The sequence below is a fragment of the Nuphar pumila genome, chromosome 12, assembly GCF_984573655.1.
Source record: "Nuphar pumila chromosome 12, dmNupPumi1.hap1.1, whole genome shotgun sequence".
NCBI lineage: Eukaryota > Viridiplantae > Streptophyta > Magnoliopsida > Nymphaeales > Nymphaeaceae > Nuphar > Nuphar pumila.
Window position 1 is genome coordinate 84197110 of NC_143260.1, and position 27298 is coordinate 84224407.

The 27298-nt window shown below is 38.8% G+C and overlaps 1 protein-coding gene across 2 annotated transcripts; it reads right to left on the reverse strand.

Moving 5' to 3' along the window:
• Positions 1-278: 278 nt before the first annotated feature.
• On the reverse strand, positions 279-25719 carry LOC149821102 (ethylene-overproduction protein 1-like). Of its 2 annotated transcripts, XM_089983908.1 has the most exons (6): positions 24932-25664; positions 23599-24683; positions 22845-23457; positions 2515-2806; positions 2112-2421; positions 279-969 (listed from the first exon to the last, which is right to left on the reverse strand). In XM_089983908.1, the coding sequence occupies exons 1-6, from the start codon at positions 25111-25113 to the stop codon at positions 752-754; spliced, it is 2700 nt and encodes an 899-aa protein (XP_089840034.1). In that variant the 5' UTR covers positions 25114-25664; the 3' UTR covers positions 279-751. The 2 variants fall into 2 exon arrangements, with proteins under 2 accessions (XP_089840034.1, XP_089840033.1); XM_089983907.1 differs by having other exon boundaries at positions 22845-24683; positions 24932-25719.
• Positions 25720-27298: the final 1579 nt, after the last annotated feature.

The following is a 27298-nucleotide window of genomic DNA, read 5'->3' on the forward strand; positions in this document are numbered from 1 at the left end:
ATTTCTGAATTCAGATCCGCCTACCATGTTGCAACATGATCCAAGAGAAGTCCTCAACAGGAAAGTTCTCTTTTACCACTCAATCTTGTTGATTTACACGAGTCAACCCATATGAGTTATGCATGTCACAGGTCACATCACAGTCATTCCCCCACCCACCCACCCCTCACACACACACACACACACGAGAGAGAGAGAGAGAGAGAGAGAGAGAGAGAGAGAGAGAGAGAGAGAGAGAGAGATGCTTACTCACGAAAACCCAACACTTGGAGAAATAATTATGAAATGTATTTCTGCATCATGCTATGGAAAATTGCAAGCATTGCTGGAATCACCTTATGGGAGGAAAAAGTTATACATGTGCAACTCACTTCGACCATATTCAACATTCAATACCTTTCTCTCCATGAGTGCCACCTGATTCCCGTAAGTGTTGTCAACCATCATCACCATTTACATCATCGTCAACTCCACCACCAGGATTAACATTCTTGCGGACATGCAGATAGTATATTTTGTGCACTGCATGCATCTCCCGTCAAAGGCTCACAATAGCACTAGCCTCGCTTGCCCAAACAGACCTTGAACTGAAGATCATGGAACCTACAACGGTGGATCTCAGTTCCGCTCATTTCATGCACAAATGCAAGCTGCAGTGCCTCAAAATAACCCCAGGTGAGTCGAAGCAACGATTTCATGCAGGCAGTTGGCAGCACCTTTCCCAGCAGAATTAACAAGAACTTATTTTGGTTCACATTTGGCCACGAACTTTATTATACAGTTCAGCTGTGTCTGTATGACTTGGATCAAGACAAAAAGCTGCACGACAATCACGTGTGGCAGCATCAATATCCCCCATTGATTCATGGAAGGCTGCTCGGAGGTGGAGCAGATGTAAGTCTGGCTTGAATGCAATTGCCTTTGAAAGTTCTGTGATAGCCTCCATTTCCTTGTGGTCATCCATCAAAACTGAAAATAAAGGAGATAATAATGTACGGTGTTGTAACTATATAAATGATAAAAAATATAGTAGCACTCAAATGAATAAGAGGCATGAAACAAGGTAATAATCCAGCTTCCTGAGGAAAGACAAGGAGTTTAAAAAATTCTGCTAGGTTCCCCCAGTTAAAATTATCATTATCTGTCAACGCCAACAAATGACATGATTTATTGAGAGATTTGTCGGTTGCCAAACAATATACTATGGTTCTCTAAGATCTTCCAACAACTTGTTTTTCAACATGAACAGCCAATACAAAAAGTGGACATCCGATGACTGATATACAAATGATCCTTGACCATAATGCAACTCTTAGCTCTTTAATAAATGTTTTAAGATACAAACTACATTAAAAAAATTTATGATCAACATAAGCTTGAAAAACTTTTCCAGTACTGCCAGCACATTATTTGGTTATCTAGCCAAAAAATCAGACTGTGGTTACAAAACCAACACGATTTACCTAATAAAATTTATAAACCATGTGCCAATCACACAGGAAGGACAACAATGCCCTAAATTAACCATGGACGCCTCTTTCCTTTCTTGATGAAAACACCGTGAATAATTTCAGAAACATGCAGTTTTTATCCGAAGAAAAAAAGAAAGAAAAAGAAAACAGAAACATGCAGTAATTGATCTTATTTGAAGAGGACACTTTCCAATTGAATAAACCTCTTTATCCAAAGATCCATTCTTTAGGTCTCCCCAAGTGCAGTTTTCCATATTAACGTAGATACGTTTTTGTGTGCAGGAAGACAAAAATAGGCTGAGAGCATCTAAATAAAGAATTACATCATGAAAACTATATTTGGTCGGCATGCCCATTTTAAAAGACAATCAAATAAAAATATTTATCTTTGTGAACATTGATTGGTCATCATCACAGCATTACAGCAGGGAATCAGAACTGTTTCAAGAATGGCAATTAATTTGTGAGCATCTGGGTTCATCTTCTAATAGTGGCTAAGCATCATCATGTTACCAGGCAATGCAAGACGAGCCTATACGAGCATGGTAATTTAACCCTCTGCCTAAATAATCATAATAACTATTTTTAAAGACTAGTTCTAAAAAGGAAATTGCCTTGAATTTGAATGAATGAACTTACTTGCAGCTCTATATCTGTAGGGGTATGTCCTCAATGGGTCAAGTTGTGTAGCCATATCTAGATCACTCTTTGCTGAATCACGATCACAATACTCTGAACGTTTTTCATATGCTGATGCATTATTTCTTGCTTTTTCAATAAGTTTGGTCATTTCATCATAGGCTGCATTCCTCTCATTCTTAAGATGATATACGCGTGCAAGACCCTGATGCGCTCTTGTATGCCTAATATTAAGAGCATTTATGTAACAGTTTGCAGCAAGATCCAAATTACCACAATCCACGTAGACACTTCCAAGATTGTTCAATGCCTAAAGGGACAGCAATCACAAAAGTGTCAGAAATAAAGAAGTTGCAATGCAACAAATTAGCATAACACCCCATCTCCTGTGATTCATACTAACTTGTCCTTTTCGAAGACCATCAGATGGGCACTTTAGAGCCTCCTCAAGAAGCTGGACAACAAAGGATGATGATACCGGATCTAAACTCGTATCTGCCAATGCATATGCCTTGAGGAAAAAAACCTCAAATGACCTTTGGATAGCAATAGACTCCTCTGCCTTAGCCAGTGCCTCTTCACGATGACCAGTGTCATATAAAATCCAACCCTCATAAACAAGCCGTTCATGCTCAGAGTTTGAGTGGTTACGAGCCAAACGCAAGCTACGCATTGCTGCCTTCTGACAATTTAACCTAAACAAGAAGATACAGTACCAAAAGGTGAAAATTTTGAAGTTCATGTACAAAACCTATAACTAGTAAAGGAAATCTCCATTTCTAAACATGATGCAATAACTACAAGAAATTCCAATATTTGGCTTGGACAAATCAGTAAAACAATAAAATTATGAATAAAGCTAGTAAAGAACCACGTTTTCTGTTTTTACTTCAGTGGTTGATAAGAACAAAATCATTTATTCTGGTGAAATGGGCTTTCAGCATCAAGACAGGAAATCCTTCTAGTGAATCAAAGGACTACCAAACCATAAACCTGTTAAGATATGCGTATATGCATATCTATACTTATATATATATATATATATATATACATTGTAATAGGCAAATACCCATTAGGGGTATTTTTGTCTTTTCACATTCATGTAATAGGTTGTGCCCATTAGGGGCAGAACAGTTTTTTTGTCATTATTCTTACATTAGGTTGTTATTTTGGTTGAGGGCATAAAAGACATTCAGTCCATAGAGTCCTCGGTCCTTTATTTTTATGTGCTCTTTTGGCCCTTGTGTGGGTGATGTGCATGTGTTTATGTGATTGACCAATAAGTGGTCCCTTGTGATTTGGTTGTGTTCTTGTAAGCCCATAAGAGACACTCCATTGTCCTTACTCTTATTTCATTACATGGTATCAAAGCCTTATGCTCTTGGGTTGTGATTCATTCGTAAAGGCCAAGAGGAGAAGTGACAGATTGGTGGAGCATAGGTTTATGGGATTGTTGCATTGAGAAGTGCACAATCAAAGTCTTCTACAACAAAGTTCTTGCCATCTTCTCTTCTCTTCTCTTCTCTTCTCTCTCTTTTGTAAAAATGGAGGATGAAAGAAAAGTGTGTTAAAATATGTATATATATATATACATATACTTATATATATATATATATATATATATACATACGTATATATATATAAGTATATATATACATATAAGTATATATATATATACATTTTTCCTTTTCTTGAAATACCCGATAGGGGTATTTCTGTAAAACCACATGTAACCTTTTTATTTTTATATTTTTGCTTTTCTCCCCTTTTTTCTTTTTTCTTTTTTATCTTCTCTTTTTTGTAAGACCACAAGGGCCCCACACATGTAGTCGTTGGGGCCCCAACGGTCAGATTTATGACCGTTGGGGCTCCCAACGACTACATGGGAGCCCCTTGTGGTCCCTTCCTTATCACTCCCTCCTCTATAAATAGAGGAGGTTTCTCCTCTTGTAAGCATGGGTTTTCCACCCTTCTCTTTCTTTCTTCAATAATATTCAACTTATGACTTTAAGTCATTTTCTACTTTTGTGAGTTTTGTGTGTACACCTTTAGTGTTTGTGTTCTTGGCTCTTGGTGTCACTCTTAAAGAGTGCTTTTGCTCTATTGGTGCTTTCGCCTTTTTCATTACATGGTATCAGAGCTCGGTTGGTGATTGGGCTTCTCTTTGTTATCTTGGGATGTGTGCCTCTCAAGCTTTTGGAGAAAGGAAGAATATTTGGTGCCGATGGAACGTGATTCTAAAGTTGAGCTTTCTTTTAAGCTCAATGGGTCCAACTATCTTATGTGGGCCTTCGCTATGGAAAATCATCTAAGAGGTAAGAAACTTTGAGGTTTTGTTATGGGAATTACTCTCGAACCCTCTCTTGTTCTCACTAAAATCGAAAATGAGGTTGAAAAAGCTTTAGATGGCGATGAGCGCATCAAAGCTATCAATGACCATCAATCCAAAGTTGAGGATTGGGAGAGTAACCATGCCAAAATTTTGGCATGGTTTATGAACAATGTTGACCTTAAAAATTGTGCTAATATTGCCAAATTTAGAAGGGCCAATGAGGCATGGTTTTTCCTTAAGGGTATGTATACCCAAAAGGATCTTGCTCGACAATTTTTTTGTCAAGAAAAAATTCGTTCCACCAAACAAATGGATATGAGTGTCCGGGACTACTTTAGCTCTCTAACCCCTCTTTGGGATGAACTTGCTCTTCTTGAGCCTAAATGGGTGGCCCCGGAAGATATTGAGTTAAGAAGGGAACAAATTAAAAAAAAAACACTTTTTCCAATTTCTTCATGGTCTTCGACCGGAATTTGAACAAGTTAGGGCATCCCTTCTCCATAAAAGCAAAGCCTTACCCATTGAAGACGCCCTTGCCGAAATATGTCAAGAAGAAACTCAACTTGGCCTAAGTGTTAAGAGTGATGAAGTTTTGGCCGTTACTAGGCCCGGATCAAATGTAAAAGCATATAGACCTCCTCACTTTAACAAAAATAATGGGCCTAGAAAGGGAGTGATATGTCATTATTGTAATGAACCGGGACACATTAGACCGGTTTGTCCCAAACTTAAGGGAAAAGTAGCCGCGGTTGGAGAAAATTCTCCAAACAAGGAAGAAGAAAGTGCCAAAGAGAGAGATATCAAAGAAACTCTTAATCATATCTCCGAAGTTCTCCAACATCTTCTCAAGACGTCTTCTTCAACATCCGGAGCCGCCATCGCCTATTCTTCATCACCTCCAGGTATGTGGATACTAGACTCCGGTGCTTCTTTTCATATGACATCTCATAAAAACTCTCTTTCAAATGTTTTTTCTAAACCCATATCCTCTTATGTCTCAACGGCCGATGGAACATCTTTGAAAATTAAAAGTATTGGAACACTTGATTTTAAAAATTCTCAAAACTTTTTTGTTCCTACAGTAAGAATCGTTCCAAAAATTAATCTAAATCTTTTTTCCGTTTCCCAAATCACCGATCATGGATGCCAAGTCTGTTTCTCACCTAAAGATTGCACCGTGCAGGATCTCCAGTCAGGGAAGCTGATTGGGCAAGGTCATAGAAGGGGTGATCTCTATTTTATGGATTTTTTGACTCTTTTATCTAAGTCATCTTACAATCTTGTAAAAGACAAAAGTATTGGTATTTGGCATGAGAGACTTGGTCATCCAAATTTTGTAAAAATGTCTCTTTTTCCTTTTTTGAACAATACTTGTAAAGACAATCACATGACTTATAAAGATTGCATTTTTGGGAAATCTAAAGCTACTTCATTTCCTCAAAGAAGTTACTTTACCACTCGGCCTTTTGAACTTGTTCATTCCGATGTATTGGGACTTTCCCTTATTTTGTCTAAAGGAGGATTTTCGTACTATGTGGTCTTTATTGATGACTTCACTCGATTTACATGGATTTACTTCCTAAGTCGCAAATCCGAAGTTTTCTCCTTCTTTAAAGAATTCCATGCGATGGTTAAAAATCAATTCTTGGGAAACTTATCTATTCTTAGGTCCGATTTGAAAGGCGAATACATGTCCAATGATTTTCAAAGCTATTTAAAAGAAAATGAAATTTGTCATCAACGTTCTTGTCCCAACACTCTGCAACAAAATGGTCTTGCAGAAAGAAAGCATAGGCACATAATAGAAACCACAAGAACGTTATTAATTTCAAAAAATATTCCAAAATCCTTTTGGGCCGAAGCGATTCTAACCTCAACATACCTTATCAATAGAACCCCTTCATCTTCTTTGAAAAATCTTTCTCCATTTGAAAAAATTTACAATATGTCTCCCAATTATAAAAGACTAAGAATTTTTGGATATAAATGCTTTGTTCTAACTCACAAAAATGATAAACTTTCTCCTAGGGCTATTGAATGCATTTTCTTAGGATATGGCGAAAAACAAAAAGGTTATCGATGTTTTGACATACTAAAAAACAAACTTTATATCTCAAAGGATGTCACATTCCTAGAAGAAAAAAATGGTTTTTCGCACCAACCGAATGAAAACATTAATTATTCCTTTTTATTTGACTTGTTGCCTCAAGAAAACATCATAGATGATTATATTAATCCTAGTGAACCTCTCATTGAAGATCATTTTGAACATCCAAATGATGATCAAAATTTAGAAGAAAATATGGAAAGACAAATACAAGTCTACTCTAGAAGGAATGAAAGAAATCCACCTTGTGCCCTTGAAAAATTCTCTCAAAGTGAGTCGATCGAAGAAACCTCTCAAAGAAGATCAAATCGTATTTCCAAAGTACCAAATAGATTTGTTTCTTATGATTCTTTTTCTCCAAACTTTCGAGCATGTCTACTTGCTCTTCACTCCTTTCATGAACCATCTCATTACAATGATGCTAAACAATATGCTCATTGGAATGAAGCTATGGAACTAGAACTTAATGCTCTTAAAAAGGCACAAACTTGGGAAATCATTGATCCTCCCAATGGCAAGAAACCCATTGGATGTAGATGGGTTTTTAAAGTAAAAACTAAGTGTGATGGTTCATTGGAAAGATATAAGGCTAGGTTAGTGGCCAAGGGATATGCCCAAGAATATGGGATAGATTATGATGAAACCTTTGCCCCTGTTGCTCGAATGACTAGTGTTCGAGCCCTTATTGCAATAGCCCCTGTTAAAAAATGGCCAATTTTTCAATTAGATGTCAAAAATGCCTTTTTAAATGAAAATTTAAATGAAGAAGTTTACATGGAACCACCTTCGGGTATGAATTTAAATGGTAGAATTTTGAAATTGAAAAAGGCCTTATATGGACTTAAGCAAGCTCCTAAAGCTTGGTATGATAAGTTTAGTAGTGTATTAATCAATTTAGGATTTACTTCTTGCTATATTGACACTGCTCTTTTTGTTAAGAAAACAGGTAATCTCATCGTTATTCTTCTATTATATGTTGATGATATGATCATCACTGGGGATGACAAAAATGGGGTAAATGATGTGAAGTCTATGTTAAAAGAAACCTTTAATATGTCTGACCTTGGATTCTTGAGATATTTCTTAGGAATTGAAGTGACATACTCCCCGCGAGGATACATTTTATCTCAGATGAAATTAGCAGCAGACATCTGTACCAAATCTGGAATATCTGATGAAAAGAAAGTTGAGACTCTCGAAGTTATCAATGCAAAACTGAGACTTGAGGATGGTGTTCTTCTTGAGGATCCAACTCCCTATCGTCAATTAATTGGATCTCTCACTTGCTTATCCATCACCCGTCCTGACATAGCTCATGCAATTCATGTTGCAAGCCAGTTTCAGCACGCACCTACTACAGTTCATATGGTGGCTGTAATGAGAATTGTGCGATACATCAAAAATACCATCTCCAAGGGATTCTTCTTATCCTCTTCCTCATCTCTTGAATTAACTGCTTTTACTGATGCTGACTGGGGAGGAAATCCCAATGATCGTATCTCAACTACTGGTCTTTGCATTTTTTTAGGTGAATCTCTCATCTCGTGGAGATGTAAGAAGCAACAAAAGGTCTCACTATCATCCACTGAAGCTGAATATCGGGCTATGGCAATGACAACAATGGAAATCGTGTGGCTCAAAGCACTCCTTGGTGACATGGGTGTCCTCATTTCCTCACCCACCAAGCTCTGCTGTGATAACAAAAGTGCGATCTACATTGCAAGCAATCATACGTTTCACGAATGGACCAAGCATATCGAGATGGATTGCCACTACGTTCGAGATGAATTCCTCAGAGGAACTATCACATTACCATACGTCACTTCAGAATATCAACTGGCTGACTTCTTCACCAAAGCGCTCCCAACTCCACGATTTATGTTTCTTCTTGGCAAACTTTCGGTTTTCTCCCCGTAAAGTTTGAGGGGGCGTGTTAAAATATGTATATATATATACATATACTTATATATATATATATATACATACGTATATATATAAGTATATATATACATACGTATATATATATAAGTATATATATACATATAAGTATATATATACATTTTTCCTTTTCTTGAAATACCCGATAGGGGTATTTCTGTAAAACCACATGTAACCTTTTTATTTTTATATTTTTGCTTTTCTCCCCTTTTTTCTTTTTTCTTTTTTATCTTCTCTTTTTTGTAAGACCACAAGGGCCCCACACATGTAGTCGTTGGGGCCCCAACGGTCAGATTTATGACCGTTGGGGCTCCCAACGACTACATGGGAGCCCCTTGTGGTCCCTTCCTTATCACTCCCTCCTCTATAAATACAGGAGGTTTCTCCTCTTTGTAAGCATGGGTTTTCCACCCTTTTCTTTCTTTCTTCAATAATATTCAACTTATGACTTTAAGTCATTTTCTACTTTTGTGAGTTTTGTGTGTACACCTTTAGTGTTTGTGTTCTTGGCTCTTGGTGTCACTCTTAAAGAGTGCTTTTGCTCTATTGGTGCTTCCGCCTTTTTCATTACAAAGTGATCGTCTCCATTCCCGTAAGACTCAATGATACCAACTATATAATGTGGGCATTCATAATAAAACATAAAAATATGAGAAAAGGGTTGGTTTATGACACCAAAAGAGAGCCTAAACTTATACTAACCAAGATGAAAAATGAAAAAGAAGTGGCTCTCCAAGGAGAAGAGATGTCTAATGTCGTCACAGAATATGAGAAAAAATGGAAAAAAATGGATGGGGCCATTCCAAGATCATTGGATGGCTCATCAATACTGTTGACATCAAAAATTGTTTTAGCTTAGCAAAATTTGATTTTGCTAGTGATATATGAAAATATCTTAAAGACATGTATAGTCTCAAGGATATAGCTCATAATATGAAAAAACAAGGTGAAAACTATGACCCAAGGAGAGATGAGCATTAGAAAATATTATAATGCCCTCTCTCTTTTTTGGAATGAATTGGCTCTCTTAGAGCCAAAGTAGCACTGCCCACAAGATGTGGAACTCTGTGAAAAACAAATTAGAACATAGCATTTTTATCAATTTATAAATGGGCTTAGACCCGAATTTGAAGGGACCAAATCTTTATAGAGGAGAAGTACCTAGCATAGTGAAAACACTTTGAAGAATTGACTATGGAAGAAAATAGGTTAAAAAGACTCTCTACTAAAGATAAAGAATCCGTGCTTGCAATGTCAAGACTCGAAAATCATACGAGAGCCTATGAGCTCCCCCACTTTGGAAGAAATAATGAGAATGAAGGAAATTTCAATGATTATGGAAGGAGTCAAAATGATAAAAGAGGTGACCATGAATAGCCTTTTTGTCCTAAAAAAAGAGAAAATCAAAAAGATGAAAATATAGCTTCGGTGGGACCATCTCTTGAAAGAAATGGTGTAGATAACTCCAAAAGCATTGGCTCATTGTCTTTGGCACAACTCATGGAGGCACTACAACCAATGTTCAAGGATCAAGCTTCTTCTCTCTCAGGCGCAACCGTATCTACATATATTAATCCCTTTAAGACTTCTTAGATTCTTGATTCTGCTGCTTCGTTTTACATGACCTTAAATGAGTCCACACTATCCGAATGTCATATTAACTCAAATAATTCTTATGTTTCAATCATCGACAGAACTTTTTTAAAAATAAATTTTTTTGGATCTTTACAAAAACATCAAACCTTTTATGTACCCAATATTAGAGTAGGGACAAAATTAAATTTAAATCTTCTATCCGTTTCCCAAATTGTGAATTATGGTTGCAAAATTTTGTTTTCATCTAATGATTGTTTGATATAGGATCTTCAGTCCAGAAAGTCGATTAGGAGAGGCCATAGAAGAAGAGATCTCTATGTTATGGACAATCTTGAATTATCAAAACATACTTTTTGTTTTTAAAAAAAGAAGATATAAAAAATTGACACAAGAGACCATGACATCCTAATGTGTCAAAATTACATTTTTTTTTTATTTTTTATAAATTATAAAAAAAGATTTTTTTTTTGTGAAGATTGCATTCTTGGTAAAATGAAAGCCTTACCTTTTGAACCTAGACATTTTATATCAAAAAAGCTATTTGAGTTAGTACATTCGGATGTATGGGGACCGGCTTCGGTTATATCAAAATGGAGAGTATCATATTATGTTATTTTTATGGATGATAATTGACACTCTTGGATATACTTCCTTAAACACAAATCCGAAGTATTTGATTGTTTTCAAAAATTTCATTATTATACAAAGGCTCTATTCCAAACCAACATTAAAATCTTTAGAACCGATTCCGGAGGAGAATTTGTATCAAAAGACTTCAAAAACTACCTTGATTTGCATGTGATTATTCACTAAAATCATACCCATATACTCTTCAACAAAATGGCCTAGCCAAAAGGAAGCATAGACATATTGTTGAGACCACTAGAATATTTCTTATATCAAGGAATGTTCCAAAAAATCTTTTGAGTCGAAGCCATCCTTATAGCGGTTTATTTGATAAATAGAATGCCTTCAAAAACTATTGAAAACATTTCCCTCATTGAAAATTTATTTATAACATCTTCAAATTACAAAAGCTTGTCTTTAGTTGTAAATGCTTTGTCCTTACCATGGTTGCCAGTTGAGGAAGCGGGAGCGGGAAGTGAGGCACTTTTAAAATTTTAGGAAGCAGGAAGCGTGGGACCACTTAAGAGCGAATCGAGAATCGTCTCGGAAGCGACCTAGGAAGCGAACCGGAAGCAACCTAGGAAGCGAGGGGGAAGCGAAAAAAATAAAAATAAAAAATACAAAAAATTGAAAAAAAATGAGGAAAGCGAGGGGGAAGCGTGATGGAAAGCGCGCTTGCCATTAAAGGGAAGTGCGCTTCCCATAAAAGGAAAGTGCGCTTCTCATTTAAAAGTGGTGCTTTCCCGCGCGTTTCGACAGCTAGAAATATAGCCGTTGGGGATATACCAACGGCTCTATCGCCTATTTACCATAAGGCCCATGGCCTATTTGATATTTACAAGAACAAATATAAAAAACAAAACAAAATTATAAAAAATACAATAACATGTACAATGACCATAATACCCCCTAAGTAAAAGACTAAAATACCCCTGTTACATTGACACCCCTCAAACTTATAGTGTGATCACTGAAAGTTTGCCTAACAAAAAATGAAATTTAGGAGAAGAAAGAGCTTTAGTGAAAAGTCCGCAAGGTGATATTCAGACATGACATGTCCCAGCGAAATGGTCTTCTTCAGGAATTCTTCTTTGACATAATGGTAGTCCATCTCGATGTGCTTAGTGCGTTCATGGAATGTATGATTCCTAACAATATATATGGCATTTTTGTTGTCACAACATAGTCTCGATGGTGTACTTGATGGTACTCCCATGTTTTCTAGTAAGCTTCTCAACCAGACAATCTCTGATGTTGTAGTGGCCATAGCACGATACTAGGCTTTTGTGGATGATAAAACATCTTTTGTTGTTTGTTACACTTCTAAGATACCAGTGAGCCTCCTATAAAAACACAAAAATCAGTGGTTGGGCATCGATCATTAGAATCCTTGCAACGCCCCAAAATTTCAAACATGCGAACCTTTCAGAAAACAGGCAAGAGACTAGAAAAAATCACTTTCCTTCAGAGTTTGTTTATGAAATCAGCGGAAGACTATTCTTTTGTTAATTCAGAAGGCAAGCTGAAAACTTTGGGCGCGTTAGATAAAAGAACCCAAACTCACAAAATTTGGATATCCCAAGGAAAATCCGTTACAAACCCAAAACGTCCAGGACGTGAGCTAAAAGCAAGAAGAAGTCTTGAAGCCATCTTGCAATCGCGCCATCGCCCGTAGTGTACCTAATCATCACCTGTACCCATAGAATAGGTTAGTTTCGCAAAAAACTAGTAGGTGCACAAGAGAGACTACAGAAAACTGAATTAAGTACATTTAATTCAGCAGGTTATGCAGTTTTAAAGCATATATGCAGTTAAACAGGTAAGCAGTACAAATGGGCAAGTAGTGCAAGCAGTAAGCGGTGCAAGCAGTTAAGCAGTTCAAAGCAAGTAAGCAGCGCAACTGTCAAAACGTAGCAAGACGATTCATTTGATCGTAAGCTGTGAACCACCACGCAACAAGCTTGTTCTCGTTCTTAGAACGGGGTCTCTGCATTTAATCATTATCAGGTCATTGTTTGTCGCCCTCACTATTTCTAACAAACGCTTGTCCTGAACAACCTTAATCTATTCTCATTTCTCAAAGCCTTACGCGGCCAACTGTCACCTGTTATGACTAACTAAGGCGTTATACTTTCTCTGAAAAAGCCCACCCTTCTATAGAAGGTCAAAAACATGATCTAAAATCAAATAAAAATTTGATTCTCACATATGAGTCCTGCATGAAAACATGCTAAAACAAAAAGCCAAAACTATAGATTTATAACTGGCTATCCCAAACAATCTTAGAAGATCATCACAGCTCACCATAACTTTTTATAGTAAGCAAAAACACAAGATCCACGTCGGATCGATCGGTCCGAGAGATATACGACCTGACAAGGAATTATCGCCCTAGAGGGTATACCTGCTCTTGGACCATACACTTTCTCACAGGAGTTCACCGTCTTTGCGGCTACCCGTTCGTAGACAGTGTACATCCTCACAGAGATTCTACCGCTCTAGCCGGATTACCTGATCTGGGAAATGTACAACCTCACAAGGAATTACCGCCCTAGATGGTATACCTGGTCTTGGACCATACACTTCCTTACAGAAGTTCACCGTCTTTGCGGCTACCCGTTCGTGGACAGTGTACATCCTCACAGAGAATCTACCACTCTAGCCGTGCCGGGTCACCTGGTCTTGATCATACATACCCTCACAGCGAAACCTTTGGGAAGCCGATCCCTAATAAATGTCATATACATTGAAAATCATTGTAATACACGCATCAACACAAATGACCGCTCTCAAGGTCGATAGCCACTATTACAATCAACAAGATCAATGTCGGATCACCTGGTCTGGGAAATGTATAACCTCACAAGGAATTCCGCCCTAGATGGTATACCTGGTCTTGGACCATACACTTCCTCACAGAAGTTCACCGTCTTTACGGCTACCCGTTCGTGGACAGTGTACATCTTCACAGAGAATCTACCACTCTAGCCGGTTACCTGGTCTTGATCATACACGCCCTCGCAAATAATCCTTTGGAGATCAGGTCCTCAACAGATACCACACACAGTGATACATGCATCAATACAATCGACTGCTCCGAACAATTGACCGCTCTTGGGGTCAGTAGCCACAACATGGGCACAAGCAGGTATATCAGCAATATGCATCGTATCACTTCACACGGTAAAACAAAACACAAGATCACTCATTCCTCTAATAAGGTTCCATGAATCATGAACATATTATCGCATATTTCCAACATTTCTTATCACGTGGCATATCAATCACATCATACAGAAACATATAATACTACGTATCGTGTTATTGCCACAAGGAACATTGCAATCCTCAAATAGGAACTCAAAGCATACGTAAACGACACATGAGAATACACAGATATGACAATCCAGCTGATTCTATAGGCGAAGAGTAACTAACTCTATCCGACAGCCAAACAAAACAACTGAATAAGACAATCACTTATAACAATGCTCGCGATACATACAATTACCATCAGCAAGTAATTAAATTAATCGCAAGGCATAAACCATTGCATCGCAAGACATTCATAAGCTATACATGATAAGCAATCATACGGCAACAGTTATATCACAATATGTAAGCAGCTTATAAGACAAGCAGCCACATTAATCCTAGTTGCCACCAGTTCGTAGATTACGAGTTGTATGCAATCACATCAATCATAAGAGATGCAAGCCAACAAGTGCTACGTTACAATAAACACCAAACAGTTCGACCAAGGGGTAAAGCAAGTTACATGCTAATATGTAGCAACTGGCATAATGCTATTATTATAAGCATTTAACTAGTATGAGAAGCTAGATGTTACTTAGCAAAGAACTGCGAAAGCAGTTTAACAAACTAGACTAACGCCTCGACAGGCGGGTACAGCTCAACGAGTAACATACTGAACTACCGAGCAAGCAAGCAATCGACCAGTGTTAACAGACTTTATGTTTCGATATTATTGGTCTGCGGGTACATGCAGGCAAAACGTAGAAACAACTGAGACTAGTTCGGGCGTCTGTTATTCTATGTATTTTCAATAACCCGATTAGCTAGTTGAGTCCGCTCCTAAAGGGACGGCTTTAGCCGAGAGAGGATTCCCCAAAGGCAGGTAAGCAGTGCCACGAATGGATTCAACTTCTGCAGAAGTGTTGAGCTAACTATTGTAGCCCCTTTCCCCTAACTCCAATGACTGGGGAGGTCGGATCATTGCCCGTAGGGTGGTTGTTAACAACCTGTCCATTGGAGTTTTGTACCGCTTTGTCCTCTCTCTTGACAGACAACAAGAAGCGAAGGGGTGCGTTAGGGGTTGCTTAACTAACTACTCATTCTATGTTGTTGTCTTTAAACCACTCGAGCATCTTGCCTGTGAAGGCGAATGTGAGGTCATTTTATGTGATTACAGCATTGTGCATTTAGCACTATTCGAGGTCGCACGACCGTCTCATCCGATTATCGAAATACTAGCGTGTAGTGCACGAATACAAGTACTCTAGAATGAAAGAGGTATAGTTCCTCAATAGAAACCTCAACAGGAGTGTTTCACAAAGATGTAATGTTTCTCAAACTATACTTTGACATTCTGTGTCTTTTGAAACAGCTAGCAGCTTGTGCCAACATTTGGCATGTGATTATCTCGAATCTCATCCGCTATCGGGGTATCTACATGCCTCGTATGACTCGATACCGGCCTCGATAGACGGGATACGGGTTTCTCAACAGAACCAGCCAATCACCTCCTTCTAAATGCTTTGATTTGGGTAGTCTTTGATGCTTTTGCGCAGCTCCCTAAATCTCAAGTCGACTCTGCAAGACTGCGTACACGAAGAGCCAGGATCCTTGCGATGTATCCTTCCCCTTAGACGAGGATGTATCGCTAGCTCCCGACTCAACTCTTGTCGCAAGAGGGAGAGTGGTAGATGCCTCTTGCATCTACCACGAGGATGCCTCAAACGCATATGCAATGAGCGAAAACCTTAGCGTCATCTGCAATAGCAAGGCATTAATACATATGCAAAAGCAAAAGCCTGGGCGCAAAGCACGACGACAAAGTAAAAGACTGTAAGCAAGAGTGCAACGCAAAACCTTTGTGCGATGTGCGATGACAAAGTAAAGACTGTAAGCAGAAGTGTAGCACAAAACCTTTGCGCGATGCACGACGACAAAGTAAAGACTGTAAGCAGGAGTGTAACGCAAAACCTTTGCGCGATGCGCGACGACAAAGTAAAGAACAAGGATCGTGAAACCGCGTCTTTAAGTTAAATGCGTACTCGTATAAATATATATATTTCTATATATATTTATTTAAAGGTCCTTTTTAGTTAATTGAACTTAATTCAATTGTCCAAGTCTTCTGTGTAATCTTCCCCTACCTTAAGGGCTTACGGTCCTCGTATGCCAACGGTGTAGGTAAGCACGAGCTCAAGCCACGAAGGGCGAGAAGGATCCACCGTTCAACCTGTGATGCTAAAAAGGTTAGCATGCCAAAATACAAATGAGAAGTGGGTCCGATAAGACCTGCAGCAGTATCGGATCCCGATACGAGGGTAGGCAGGGAGCTCAACTCCCTGCAGAATGCAGAAGAGCAACAGAGGTAGCAAGGCTTCCTGCCTGCAGGCTACAGAGGCAAGAACTCTACACTCTGCTGACCAGGGTGCCAGAGGCAGGGAGGCCTGCTCCCAGACGCCAGAGAAGCAAAGCAGGGGCAGAGGCACTGCACCCTGCCTGCAAGGGTGCAGGAGGCAGGGGCCTCACCCTTGCCGACAAAAAGCCACAGAGGCAGGGGCCTCACCCTTGCTGACAAAAAGCCACAAAGGCAGGGGGATCATGCTCCCTGCCTGCTAGGACAGAAAAGGCAGTGGAGGGAGCAGAGGCTCCATGCCGAACCTGCCTCAACCGGAAATAGGACAAAGGGCGCATCCTCCTGCTGGAAACGAGACAGGCAGGGGCTCTGCCCCTGCCGACCACTAGATCAAGGCAGGGGGCGAATCCCCCTGCCTGAAAACAAAGGAGATGTAGGGGGCTTTGCCCCTTGCCCATAATCAAGAAGGTAGGGGGGCTTCGCCCCTGCCGGGGAGCATAAGAAGGCAGGGGGGCGAAGCCCCCTGCCGAAAAACGAAATGAAGGCAGGGGGGGCTCGCCCCCTACCGAGAAACATAAGAGGGCAGGGGAGGCAAAGCCCCCTGCCGAAGATAAAACAATGGCAAGGGGGCCTCGCCCCCTGTCGGGAAACACAAGGCAGGGGGCGAAGCCCCCTGCTAGGAATAAGATGGGGGCACGAGGGCAAAGCCCCCTACCGGAAAGCCATAGGAGGTAGGGGGCTTTGTCCCCTGCCGGAAGAACCACGAAGAGGCAGGGGCTCTGCCAAGAGTTAGTGGGAAGTTTCAAGTTGCTCATGTAATAGAGATCTCCCCTCCTATGGCCTTGCCCAATCTGTTTCCCGGACCGGAGATCCTGTATAGAGCAATCCGTAGTTGAGAAGGAGATTTCACATCCATGATCATATATTTAAGCAACAGAGAGGAGATTTAGATTAAGTTGAGGTACCACTCTCACGTTTGGCACAAAGAAATCTTTAGAAAAATTTAAGGTTCCAAAACCTTTTACTTGTAAAGATGTACCATCGGCGGTTGAAACATAGGAGTTTTTAGAGTTATTACACAAATCGGAAAGCTCATTTTCAAGAGAAGTCATATGAAAGGAAGCTCCAGAATCAAGGATCCAAGAAGACATACCTGGAGGAGAGGAAGAAGTTATGGCGGCACCCGAGGTTGATGGAATCTTGAGTAGAGTTTGTAGTGCTTTCGATAGTTGGGTAAGAGAAAAAGACTCCTTCCCTTTGATAGTTTCCTCCTTCTTTTGAGTAGCTTCTTCAACGGAGGCAACCTTGTTTTTAGGTGCTTCATTCAACTTAGGGCAATTAGGTCTTATGTGACCCGGTTCTTGACAATGATGGCAAATGGCTTTTCTATAGTTGTCATTATAATTATTTTGCCTTCCAAAGTGTGGAGGCTTATAGGTTTTTACATGATTGTCGGGTTTAGATACGGCCAAAACATCATCTCCTCCTTTAATCATGCCAAGACGAGTTTCTTCTTGACATATTTCGGCTATGGCATCTTCCAAGGGAAGAGGCTTAGATCTATGAAGAAGGGAAGATCTAACTTGTTCATATTCGGACCTAAGCCCGTGTAGAAATTGAAAAAAATGTTTTTTTTTTTCATTTGTTCTCTTCTTAGTTCCACATCCACACTAGAAACCCACTTTGGTTCTAGTAAAGATAACTCATCCCATAAGGGTCCAAGAGTGATATAGTAGTCTCTTACACTCATTTCTCCTTGCTTGATAGTCCGGATTTTTTCTTGAAGAAAGAATTGACGAGCAAGGTCTTTTTGAGTAAACATACCTTTCATAAAGAACCATGCTTCATTAGCCATCTGAAACTTAGCAATGTTGGCGCAAATCTTGAGCTCCACATTGTTCATGAACCAAGCAAGAATCTTCGCATGCTTACTTTCTCAATCTTCCACTTTAGATTGGTAATCTTCAATGGCCTTCATGCGAGCATTTCCTTCAAGAGCTTTCTCTTGATCACCATCCATCTTAGTGAGTTGGAGTTGTGGTTCCAGAATGGTGCCCATAACATATCCCCAAAGTTTTTTACCTTTGAGGTTGTTCTCCATGGCGGCGGCCCACATCATGTAGTTGGAGCCATTGAGCTTGAAGGAGAGATCAATCTTTTGTTCCCCTTCCATTTAATCACTCACAAGAGAACAAACGAAGAGAGATACAAAAAACAATAATATAACTATTCAACTAGCTATATTAAGAGGAAGAGCATACACAAGGCTTTGATACCATGTAATGAAATATGCAGAAAAACTAAGAGTGCATTAAGCACTTACAACATTCACTAATGAACAAACAAAAGGGCTAACACCCAAACCCACAAGAGACAACACAACATAAAAATATAAAAGTCTCTTATTGAAAAAGAGAGCGCTCTCTAGAGTGAAGAATACAAGAGGGGTTCACCCCTATATATACACAAAATGAAGGAGAGGGGGGATGACCATAAGGCCTTACAAGGAGAGCCACCTAGGGGCTCCCCATGTAGTCGTTGGGAGCCCCCAACGGTCACAAATGTGACCGTTGGGGGCCCCATCAACTTCATGGTGGGGCCCCTTTTGTGTGAGCAAAAAACATAAAAATAAAAAAATATAAATTACAAAAATTAAAGGGGAAAATAAATGAAGAATAACAAGTACCCCTATCGGGTACTTGTGAAATGACTAAAATACCCCTATCGGGTATTTTAGACAATTACATATATATATATATAAACACACACACACACACATATATATATATATATATAAATTACATGTATTTTAACATCATCCCCTTTATTAGCAGCCATGGTTTGATTGGAATCTCAACGGGACTCTACATGTTCCTATGGAGTTCTTATTACAGTTTGAATCAAAGGATGACAATCAGATAGATAAACTTGTGCCAAATCCGGATTTCTCCACATGGTCTAAAAATGACCAAGTTGTCGTAGCCTATATTACAACCACTTTATCTCGAGAAGTCTTACTTCATATTCCTACAGGCGTTAACGCTCGCGATCTTTGGCAAATTTTGTAACATTGGTTTGAACAAATATCTACACCTAAAATTTATCATCTGAAAGGAGAATTTGAGAGGATAGCCAGAGGAGATTCTAGTGTGATAGATTATTAAAGGTAAAATCTATCATCGACCAACTTGCAACAATAGGTGCTCTTGTTGCGCATGAAGATATATGCATACAGACCTTTCGAGGTTTGGGGTCGGAGTTCAACATGTTTGTTACTATGTACTCGGGACAAAGATCATGACCTCCCTTCGATTAGTTATGTTCCATGTTACTAGAACATGAGGCTATGTTTGATCTTGGCAACTCCTCTAGGAAGAAGAATATGGATCAAGCGACTAATGAGGTTCTTTTTACTGGCTCATATTCTGGATCTAGTCGCAATGGAAGAGGTAGAGGACGTGGTAGAGCCAACTCCTTTGGTAGAGGTCCAAGACTTTTACCGACTCCCAATGGTGGACCACGTCCAAATAGCAACGTCACGTGTCAGATATGTGTCTTAAACATGGGCACACTAGTTCAGACTGTTACTGGAGGTATGTGCCCACATATCGTCCACCAATAGTTCCTATTCCAGCATATTTTTGTGCACTCTTAGGAGTTCCTTTTGGGAGTCGAAGGCCTCCATCACCTTCTACAACACTGCCTTTGTATCTTGCATCGATGGCATTATATCAGGATCATGATACTCTTAGCACTGCATTCAGCCAATTGAACTTGCAACAATCTCAGTCGATGAACAATCGATGAATCTGTGGTCTACAGGTTCACAAGCACAACACAATGTTATAGAACAGGTTATTCCTTCCTCCTCATAGGCTCCTTATTCTCAGAACACTTGGTATCTGAATTCTAGAGCAGAACATCATGTGAGAGGAGATTCAAATAAATTCGTGCATGTTATGCCTTAGCATGGATTAGGTTGCGTTATTACAGGAGATGGTAAACATCACCCCATCACTCATATAGGCACTATCTTGGTTCCTACCAATTTTGGTCCTCTTTATTTGTCCAACACTCTTCTTTTTCCTAGCATTAAGCTTAATCTTATCTCTATTTCTCAATTGTCAAATCAAATGAATTCTCATGTTTTTTTCTCTGTCTTCTGTTTTGTGAAGGATATTCACATGAAGCATATGCTCATTGAAGGGAAGCGATGTGGCGGCCTTTATGTGGTGAATGAAGTTCCTCCATCAGATTTTTGGGTGTCTTCCCCTTCTGGTTGTTCATTACTTTTATCTGGAGTAACTCATCCTATTAATGATGTTGAGATGTGGCATCATAGATTAAGCCATTTTCACTCTGGTTTCTTGAGTCTTTTATCTAATAAAAATCTCATTCTATTGAAAGATAAAGTCAAGGGAACTTCTATTTTTTGTGACAGTTGTCGCGTTTGAAAGAGTCATGAATTACCGTTTAAACATTCTAATAAAAGAACTTCATTCCAATTTAAACTTGTTCATTCTCATATATGGGGACCAATACCCTGTGTCTCATTCTAAATCCAAATACTATGTTATCTTTGTTGATGATTTAAGTAGGTACATTTGGATCTTCTTTCTAAAGTCCAAGGATCAGGTTTTCCTGACTTTTAAACAGTTCAAAGTCTATATTGAAACCCAATTTTCTAGAAAAAATCTTGCCTTTCATAGTGATGGAGGAGGTGAATTCACCTCGAATTATTTCATTGAATATCTCCGTAATAATGGCATTGTGCATGAAATGTCTTGCCCAATGACTGCAACACAAAATGGAACCGTTGAAAGGAAACATTTTTATGTGACGAAAACATCTCTCACTATAATGAAGATTTTAAATTGAGAGCAGACTTGTGGACAAAAGCCTTTCACACCACTATGTTTCGGATGCGTTTAGATGGGTTAAATGGTGAAATACCTTTCTTTAGATTGTTCTCTCTCTCTCTTTATATATATATATATATATATATATATATATATATATATGTATATATATATATATATATATATATATTCAGATCTGAAACTCTGCCAAAACTGACAAAAAGCCTTTGCAGTGATAAGGTCTGAACTTTTCTTCTAATGAAGAATACATAGATATCTTCCCCAAATCATTGAATGTCATATTGTCCAACTACCAAGAATATTAGCAAAGATTGTTACTTCAACAATAAGCAGCTTTGGATACCAAGTGACCTTAATGCACAAAGCAAGATGAAACATGGCTCATTTCCCATGAATGAAGGAAGCACTGTATATCATCCTTGTTATTAAGATATCTTATGTTAGAGGATGTTATAGTCTTCTTTTTAGTTATTAAGGTTAGTCATGTCTTTTTTCTTATCAAAGGTGTAAATAGTTACAGGTTGAATGAAAAGAGATGAACACCATGCCCTCTCTCTCTCTCTCTCTCTCTCTCTCTCTCTATATATATATATATATATATATATATATATATATATATATATATATATATATATATATATATATATATGTGTGTGTGTGTGTGTGTGTGTGTGTGTGTGTGTGTGCCAAATATCTTCTTCATTTCTACTGTTTTTTCATCTTTTTGCTATCTACAGGTGCCAACAGCCATGATGACGTGATACCAGTCCGAAAACATCTTATTGATTCCAAAAGCTTTGTCCATGTAGGGAAAGCTGAACCTTAAGATTCTATCTAGTTACCACAGTTTTTTAATTTGGTACACAAAATTTTCCTTCTGTGATGAATCTGTCAATACCTGATCACCTATGGCCTGTCTATAGATTTGCTTCGCCCTTCTATACAATATAAATGGGCAAAAACTTTTCTTTCATGCCAAAACTATCAGTCCCTGTGATTTATTGCCTGAACTCATGGTTGTTCTGCTCCATTCATACAAATCAAGAGGCAATACAGTAATTTTCGATAATAAAATAAATTCAATGTACAGAAATCCATGTCAGTAAAATGTGAGAACTTATATAACTAGCAGCAAATTCTGTAAATTATTTTCCTCATTGGGCCAGCACTAAGAAAGGAATTGATTCAAAAGCCTAAGTGCCAAACTGTGGACCAGCAACATTTTAGCCTTGGGACTTGTCATCATATAAATTACGCACCAGTCCAGAACTTATTTAACATAACAAACAGGTGCTCGTAAATCCATGGTGGTTGCTGTTGCTGCCTCCTCTCAAGAAGATAACTCTCCAATTTGTCTTTGTGAATTTACTAAAAGAGAAAAAGAAATCGATTTCTGTATAAAGTATAAACAATGTTTTGAGGTTTATGACTTGCAAGAATGATAAAAATAGCAGCAGTAGTATAGTTACACATAACAGATCATAACAGTGCTTATGGTGCTGATATAGATGGCTGTGAGCAAGACAAAAGTTGGCAATAAAAATGATGGTGAAGATGGTGATGACAACAAAGATGATGATGAAAGCACCTTAACAATATAATAGCAATGAGAAAATGACAAAAACGCTTATAACTACAAACGTACCGTAAAAGAAGGAGAGATTGCCGAAATCTAAGAAGGCTCTTTCCAGGATCGTTCTCCAGCATTTGATGAACCACAGCAAGAGACCCAATATCATCAACAGAAGACCATCGATCATATAGTTGCATCCAGCAATCAGCCAAGTTCCACTGTTCCACACGATAACTGAGAAGCTCAACTAACTGCTCAGCACGAATTTGTCCATGGAACAGGATATATGTAGGATCCAATGTGAGAAGTGCTCTGATATCTTGTAGAGCTGACACGTAATTTTCGAGAGCAAGGTAGAACCAAGCTCGCAGTTCAAGACAGCCTGGGGAAACCTTGAATCGGAGAATCCTATTAATTTCTGCAATAGCTTCATGAGTTTTGTTGTCATCCATCAGTGTTACTGCTCTATATTTATATGGGTATGAAAGAGTAGGATCCAATTCTGTGGCTAAATTCAAGTCCATCATTTTTTCCTTGCCAATGCAGTAGAGAGAGCGTTCCTGGTACATCCAGCCAATTGCTGCTGATAGTGATTTGCACGATGCAGTAGTGATGGAAATGAGGTTGTTGGTCTGCTTATATGCAGAATATTTGTGGCCCCTTTTGAATTTTGCTCTAGCAACACCTGCTAAGGAATAAACATGTCCGACTTCAGCTGCAGCTTCAAACCAGTTCTGAGCATCTTTATATTCCTTTCTCTCAAGCATGACACAACCCAATTGGTGCAAGGCAAGCTCTTTCTGCCACTGTGATGCGGCACACTCACCTAGCCTCTCCAAAAGCATAACTGTTGTGTTGGATTGCATCTCTTCTTCCATAGCAACCTGACTCAAGAGATAATACAAAGCAAAGGAAGAATGGCCAACCATCTCTAATCGTTTTCTCCCCTCTGGGTTGCAAAGCAGTTCCCTTACATCTGGATTGTGCAATGACTTGGGAAGTTCTCGTAAGAAAACCTGCAAGCAGGCAGCTACAAGCAAATATGCACTTTCTTCCAAACCATATTCAATGAATATAAGGGCATCTTCAATGCTACATACAAAAGAGGTCAGATACTTGTCACATGCAGATTTCATATGCTCACAACAAAACGTATTTGAAAAGTGTAGGAGATCAAGTACAACATCTGGAGCAAAGTTATCTAAACTGCCTGTTTTACTGAATTTATCTACAGCTCTCATATTCGTTGCAGATATCTCATTGTGCGAAAAGTTGATCTTTTCTCTATACGACTCCTTAAAGCAACCATATAGCATGGTGTGAAGAGGCAGTGATAGTGCTGCTATATTTCTACGAAGACAGCGAATTTCTTCATCTCCGACGCAGAAAGAGACGTAGTCACCTTCAAAATCAGAAGTAGAACATTCACTCTCTTCATACTCCTCTTCAACTTCTGACATGCTGACCACATCAACCGACCCACACAAATAAGGGTCTACATGCTGTTTTGGCTTCAGTGGGGGTCTTCTACAATGACAAGGATCAAAGGCGCTATACAGATCATAACCTTCAACTAGAGCTGCCTTTGGGCATTCCATCATTCTTCCACTGCAATCCATAGAAAATACACCATCTAGCTCATCTTCCCGCCTCTCGTACTTCAACCAAGCACCAAGCACAAGCTTTTTATGAGGATCAAGAGCATGTTGACGTGCAGATCGCAAACTGCGCCTTAGCAATTTGGGATCTGATATGCCTCTTAAGAAGATAAATTGTTCTATATACAAATCGGATTTTTCATCGTCTGATGCATTCTCGAGTTTTGTATAAATGCTGGCCAACGTCTCCACAAAATCCACAAATTTCAAATGGGGCTTGATGGGTGGTTCCAACAGTTCTGAAATAGGCAAACTGCCATTTTTAAAATTATCAGTAACCAGTATAGTCCTTATCATAAGCCTAATTCTTCAAATGAGTCAAGATGTAAGCAACAACCCCAGTCTCATGTCAACTCAATTAAAATTGGTTAGCATCAAAGGAATAAAGGATCGTATAAGATGAGCACATTGAGATGGGCAGTAACAAATCTGTTAGAAAAATAACAGAAAACTAGACAGAAGTATCTACCAAAAGGAATAATTGACACAGCATTGCATTACCCGTAAGGAAGATTAGAATCCTCCGCAGAAACGCTACGATTATGGGAAGATTTACACCGGAGATGGTTCGCGCGCGGCTCCTGCTGAACCTTATCACCAGGATTCACAGCACAAACTTGGCTGCCCTTGCACCCATCCACCAATTTAAGGCTCAACATTGTCGTAAAAAAATTGTTCTGCATTCTTGCTCAATCCTTTTCCAACCACAAAATCCCCCCTCCCAAAATACCCTTCTCTCCTCGGAAAAAATATTACCAACAAACAAAAAACCCACCTTGGTCCGCTTCACCAACTCCCCATCAAACAAGAAACCATCCAATACAATCAACTTATCACGACATTCCAACACTCACATTTACAAAAAAGGAAAAGAAACTAAACCAATTTGATGATCCAAGAAAGATCACAAAAAAACTCATGCAATGTTTCCGAAGAATAAATACATGAACAAATCATCTAGACAGAACAAAAAAGAATACAAATGATGATGCAGGCCTCTCCTGTCGATTCTGTAACAATGGGCCTTCCTTTGTTCTTTTTTTTTTTTTTTTTTGTTGGGGGTTGGTTCTCTTATTGTTCTATATGAAATATAGCAAAATACATCAAAAGAAGATAATTAACAATAAGGAATATGGTGGGTGGCATAGAGAGAGAGAGAGAGAGGAGGTGGGGGAGGGGAGGATTGCTGACCTCCCGAAACAACGCAGTGAAATTGAGTTGGCGGCCAGCCAACCAGTTGGGAGAAGGTTGTTATTTGGGCCGTTAGAACCAAAACAAGCAACTCCTCCTCTTCTCTTTTTTCCTTCTCTCTACAAAATTTTCATTTTTTTTCGAATTTCCAAGGTGGGTTTTACGCACCGTTGGATCAGACAATCTTGATTTTGGACCTAAAAAGTCGTCGTGGGTCTCCTCTCTCCCCTCTCCACCCGGATTCTCAGCCATGCACCCCTTCCCTCCAAACCACATCCCAACCATCCATCACATTCACTTATATATATACAAGACTAAGGCTTCACGCATACAAGCGTCGCTTTATCGCTTTATATATTGTTTATGACATCTTGAGATATCGTGATGCGATACCATCTGTCTTGAATTTGGTATCCAATGGTCATCGTTTTAGTTTATTGTTATTTGGTAAAACAAAGACCCTGCAAGGAGCTCGATAATGTCTCCTCTCTCTAACAAAACTTCTAGAAGAGTAGTATGCTATTGTTGGCATTTTAAGAGCACCCGTCAATTTCATTAGTGTAAATTGTCACTAAGTTATTGTTGGTGACGGTTGATATTCAAGAAACTATTACGGTTGTGGTTACTTTCAGATATCACTACATTGGTATTGCTCAATGAAATGTGCTCGTATGAGCAGGCTGTTCATGCTTTTTGATGAGAGCCATGTGTGTTGCATCGTCGACGTGCAAGCTACATCATGACAGGCTCATTTAATAACTTGATTAGCTGGAGAGAGAGAGAGAGAGAGCATAGTGCACATTTATCGTGGATAAGTTTACAAACAACCAGGGTGTTTTATTAATGCAGCAGATTGGCGTTAAATATTTGGCACCGGTTGGGAAAAGAGAACTAAATGTTGGTTGGTGTAGGATTTTGCTGGATACAATAATCTGAAAATGGTTGGATTGCGTACAAACGCTTGGTTGTTTCTGGTAGGCCTTGGTTGTCCAGAATTCTCTCTCATCCATTGAGTGTGGGGCACTTTTTCCACTGCAACCCCATATAAGCTTGATCAAAGAGGTTTGATGCTGAGACAACTGTGGTTGTGTTTCTTCCCTACCCTTTATTGCATGTCATTTAATTTTACTGGAAATGTCGATAAGGGTAAAACTTGAGCAACCTGATATGTAAAGAATGAACCCATGTCACTGCCTGCAACAAAACATCACACCATTATGCTAGTTTAAATCATAGTCACAAATATCGGTATCGCTATATCTGGGCGAGGTTATTTCTGAAGATATTATAGATTTGGTGATAAATCTCGGAAAAATCTTGAGAAAATTTTGGGACTTAAAAAATATAAAAAGTAACAAAATAAGAAAATATCATGTTTAGACAAAAAATACATAAATAATAAATGAAATAAGTAAAAATAAAAAATAAATAAAAACATATTTAAAAAACAAATAAAAACAGTAAAACTAATTAATAATATCAAGAGAATATCATGATATTCTAGTGAAAATATCAAGATATTATCAAATTGGTGATATTTTCAAAATATCATGGTATTTTACCTATATTATCATTTGTTGAATTTACAGCAATAATATCGCTATATTTTCAAAATATCACTGATATCTGTGACTATGGTTTAAATGAGCACTATCTATCCAAGGGAAGCTAGCTTGA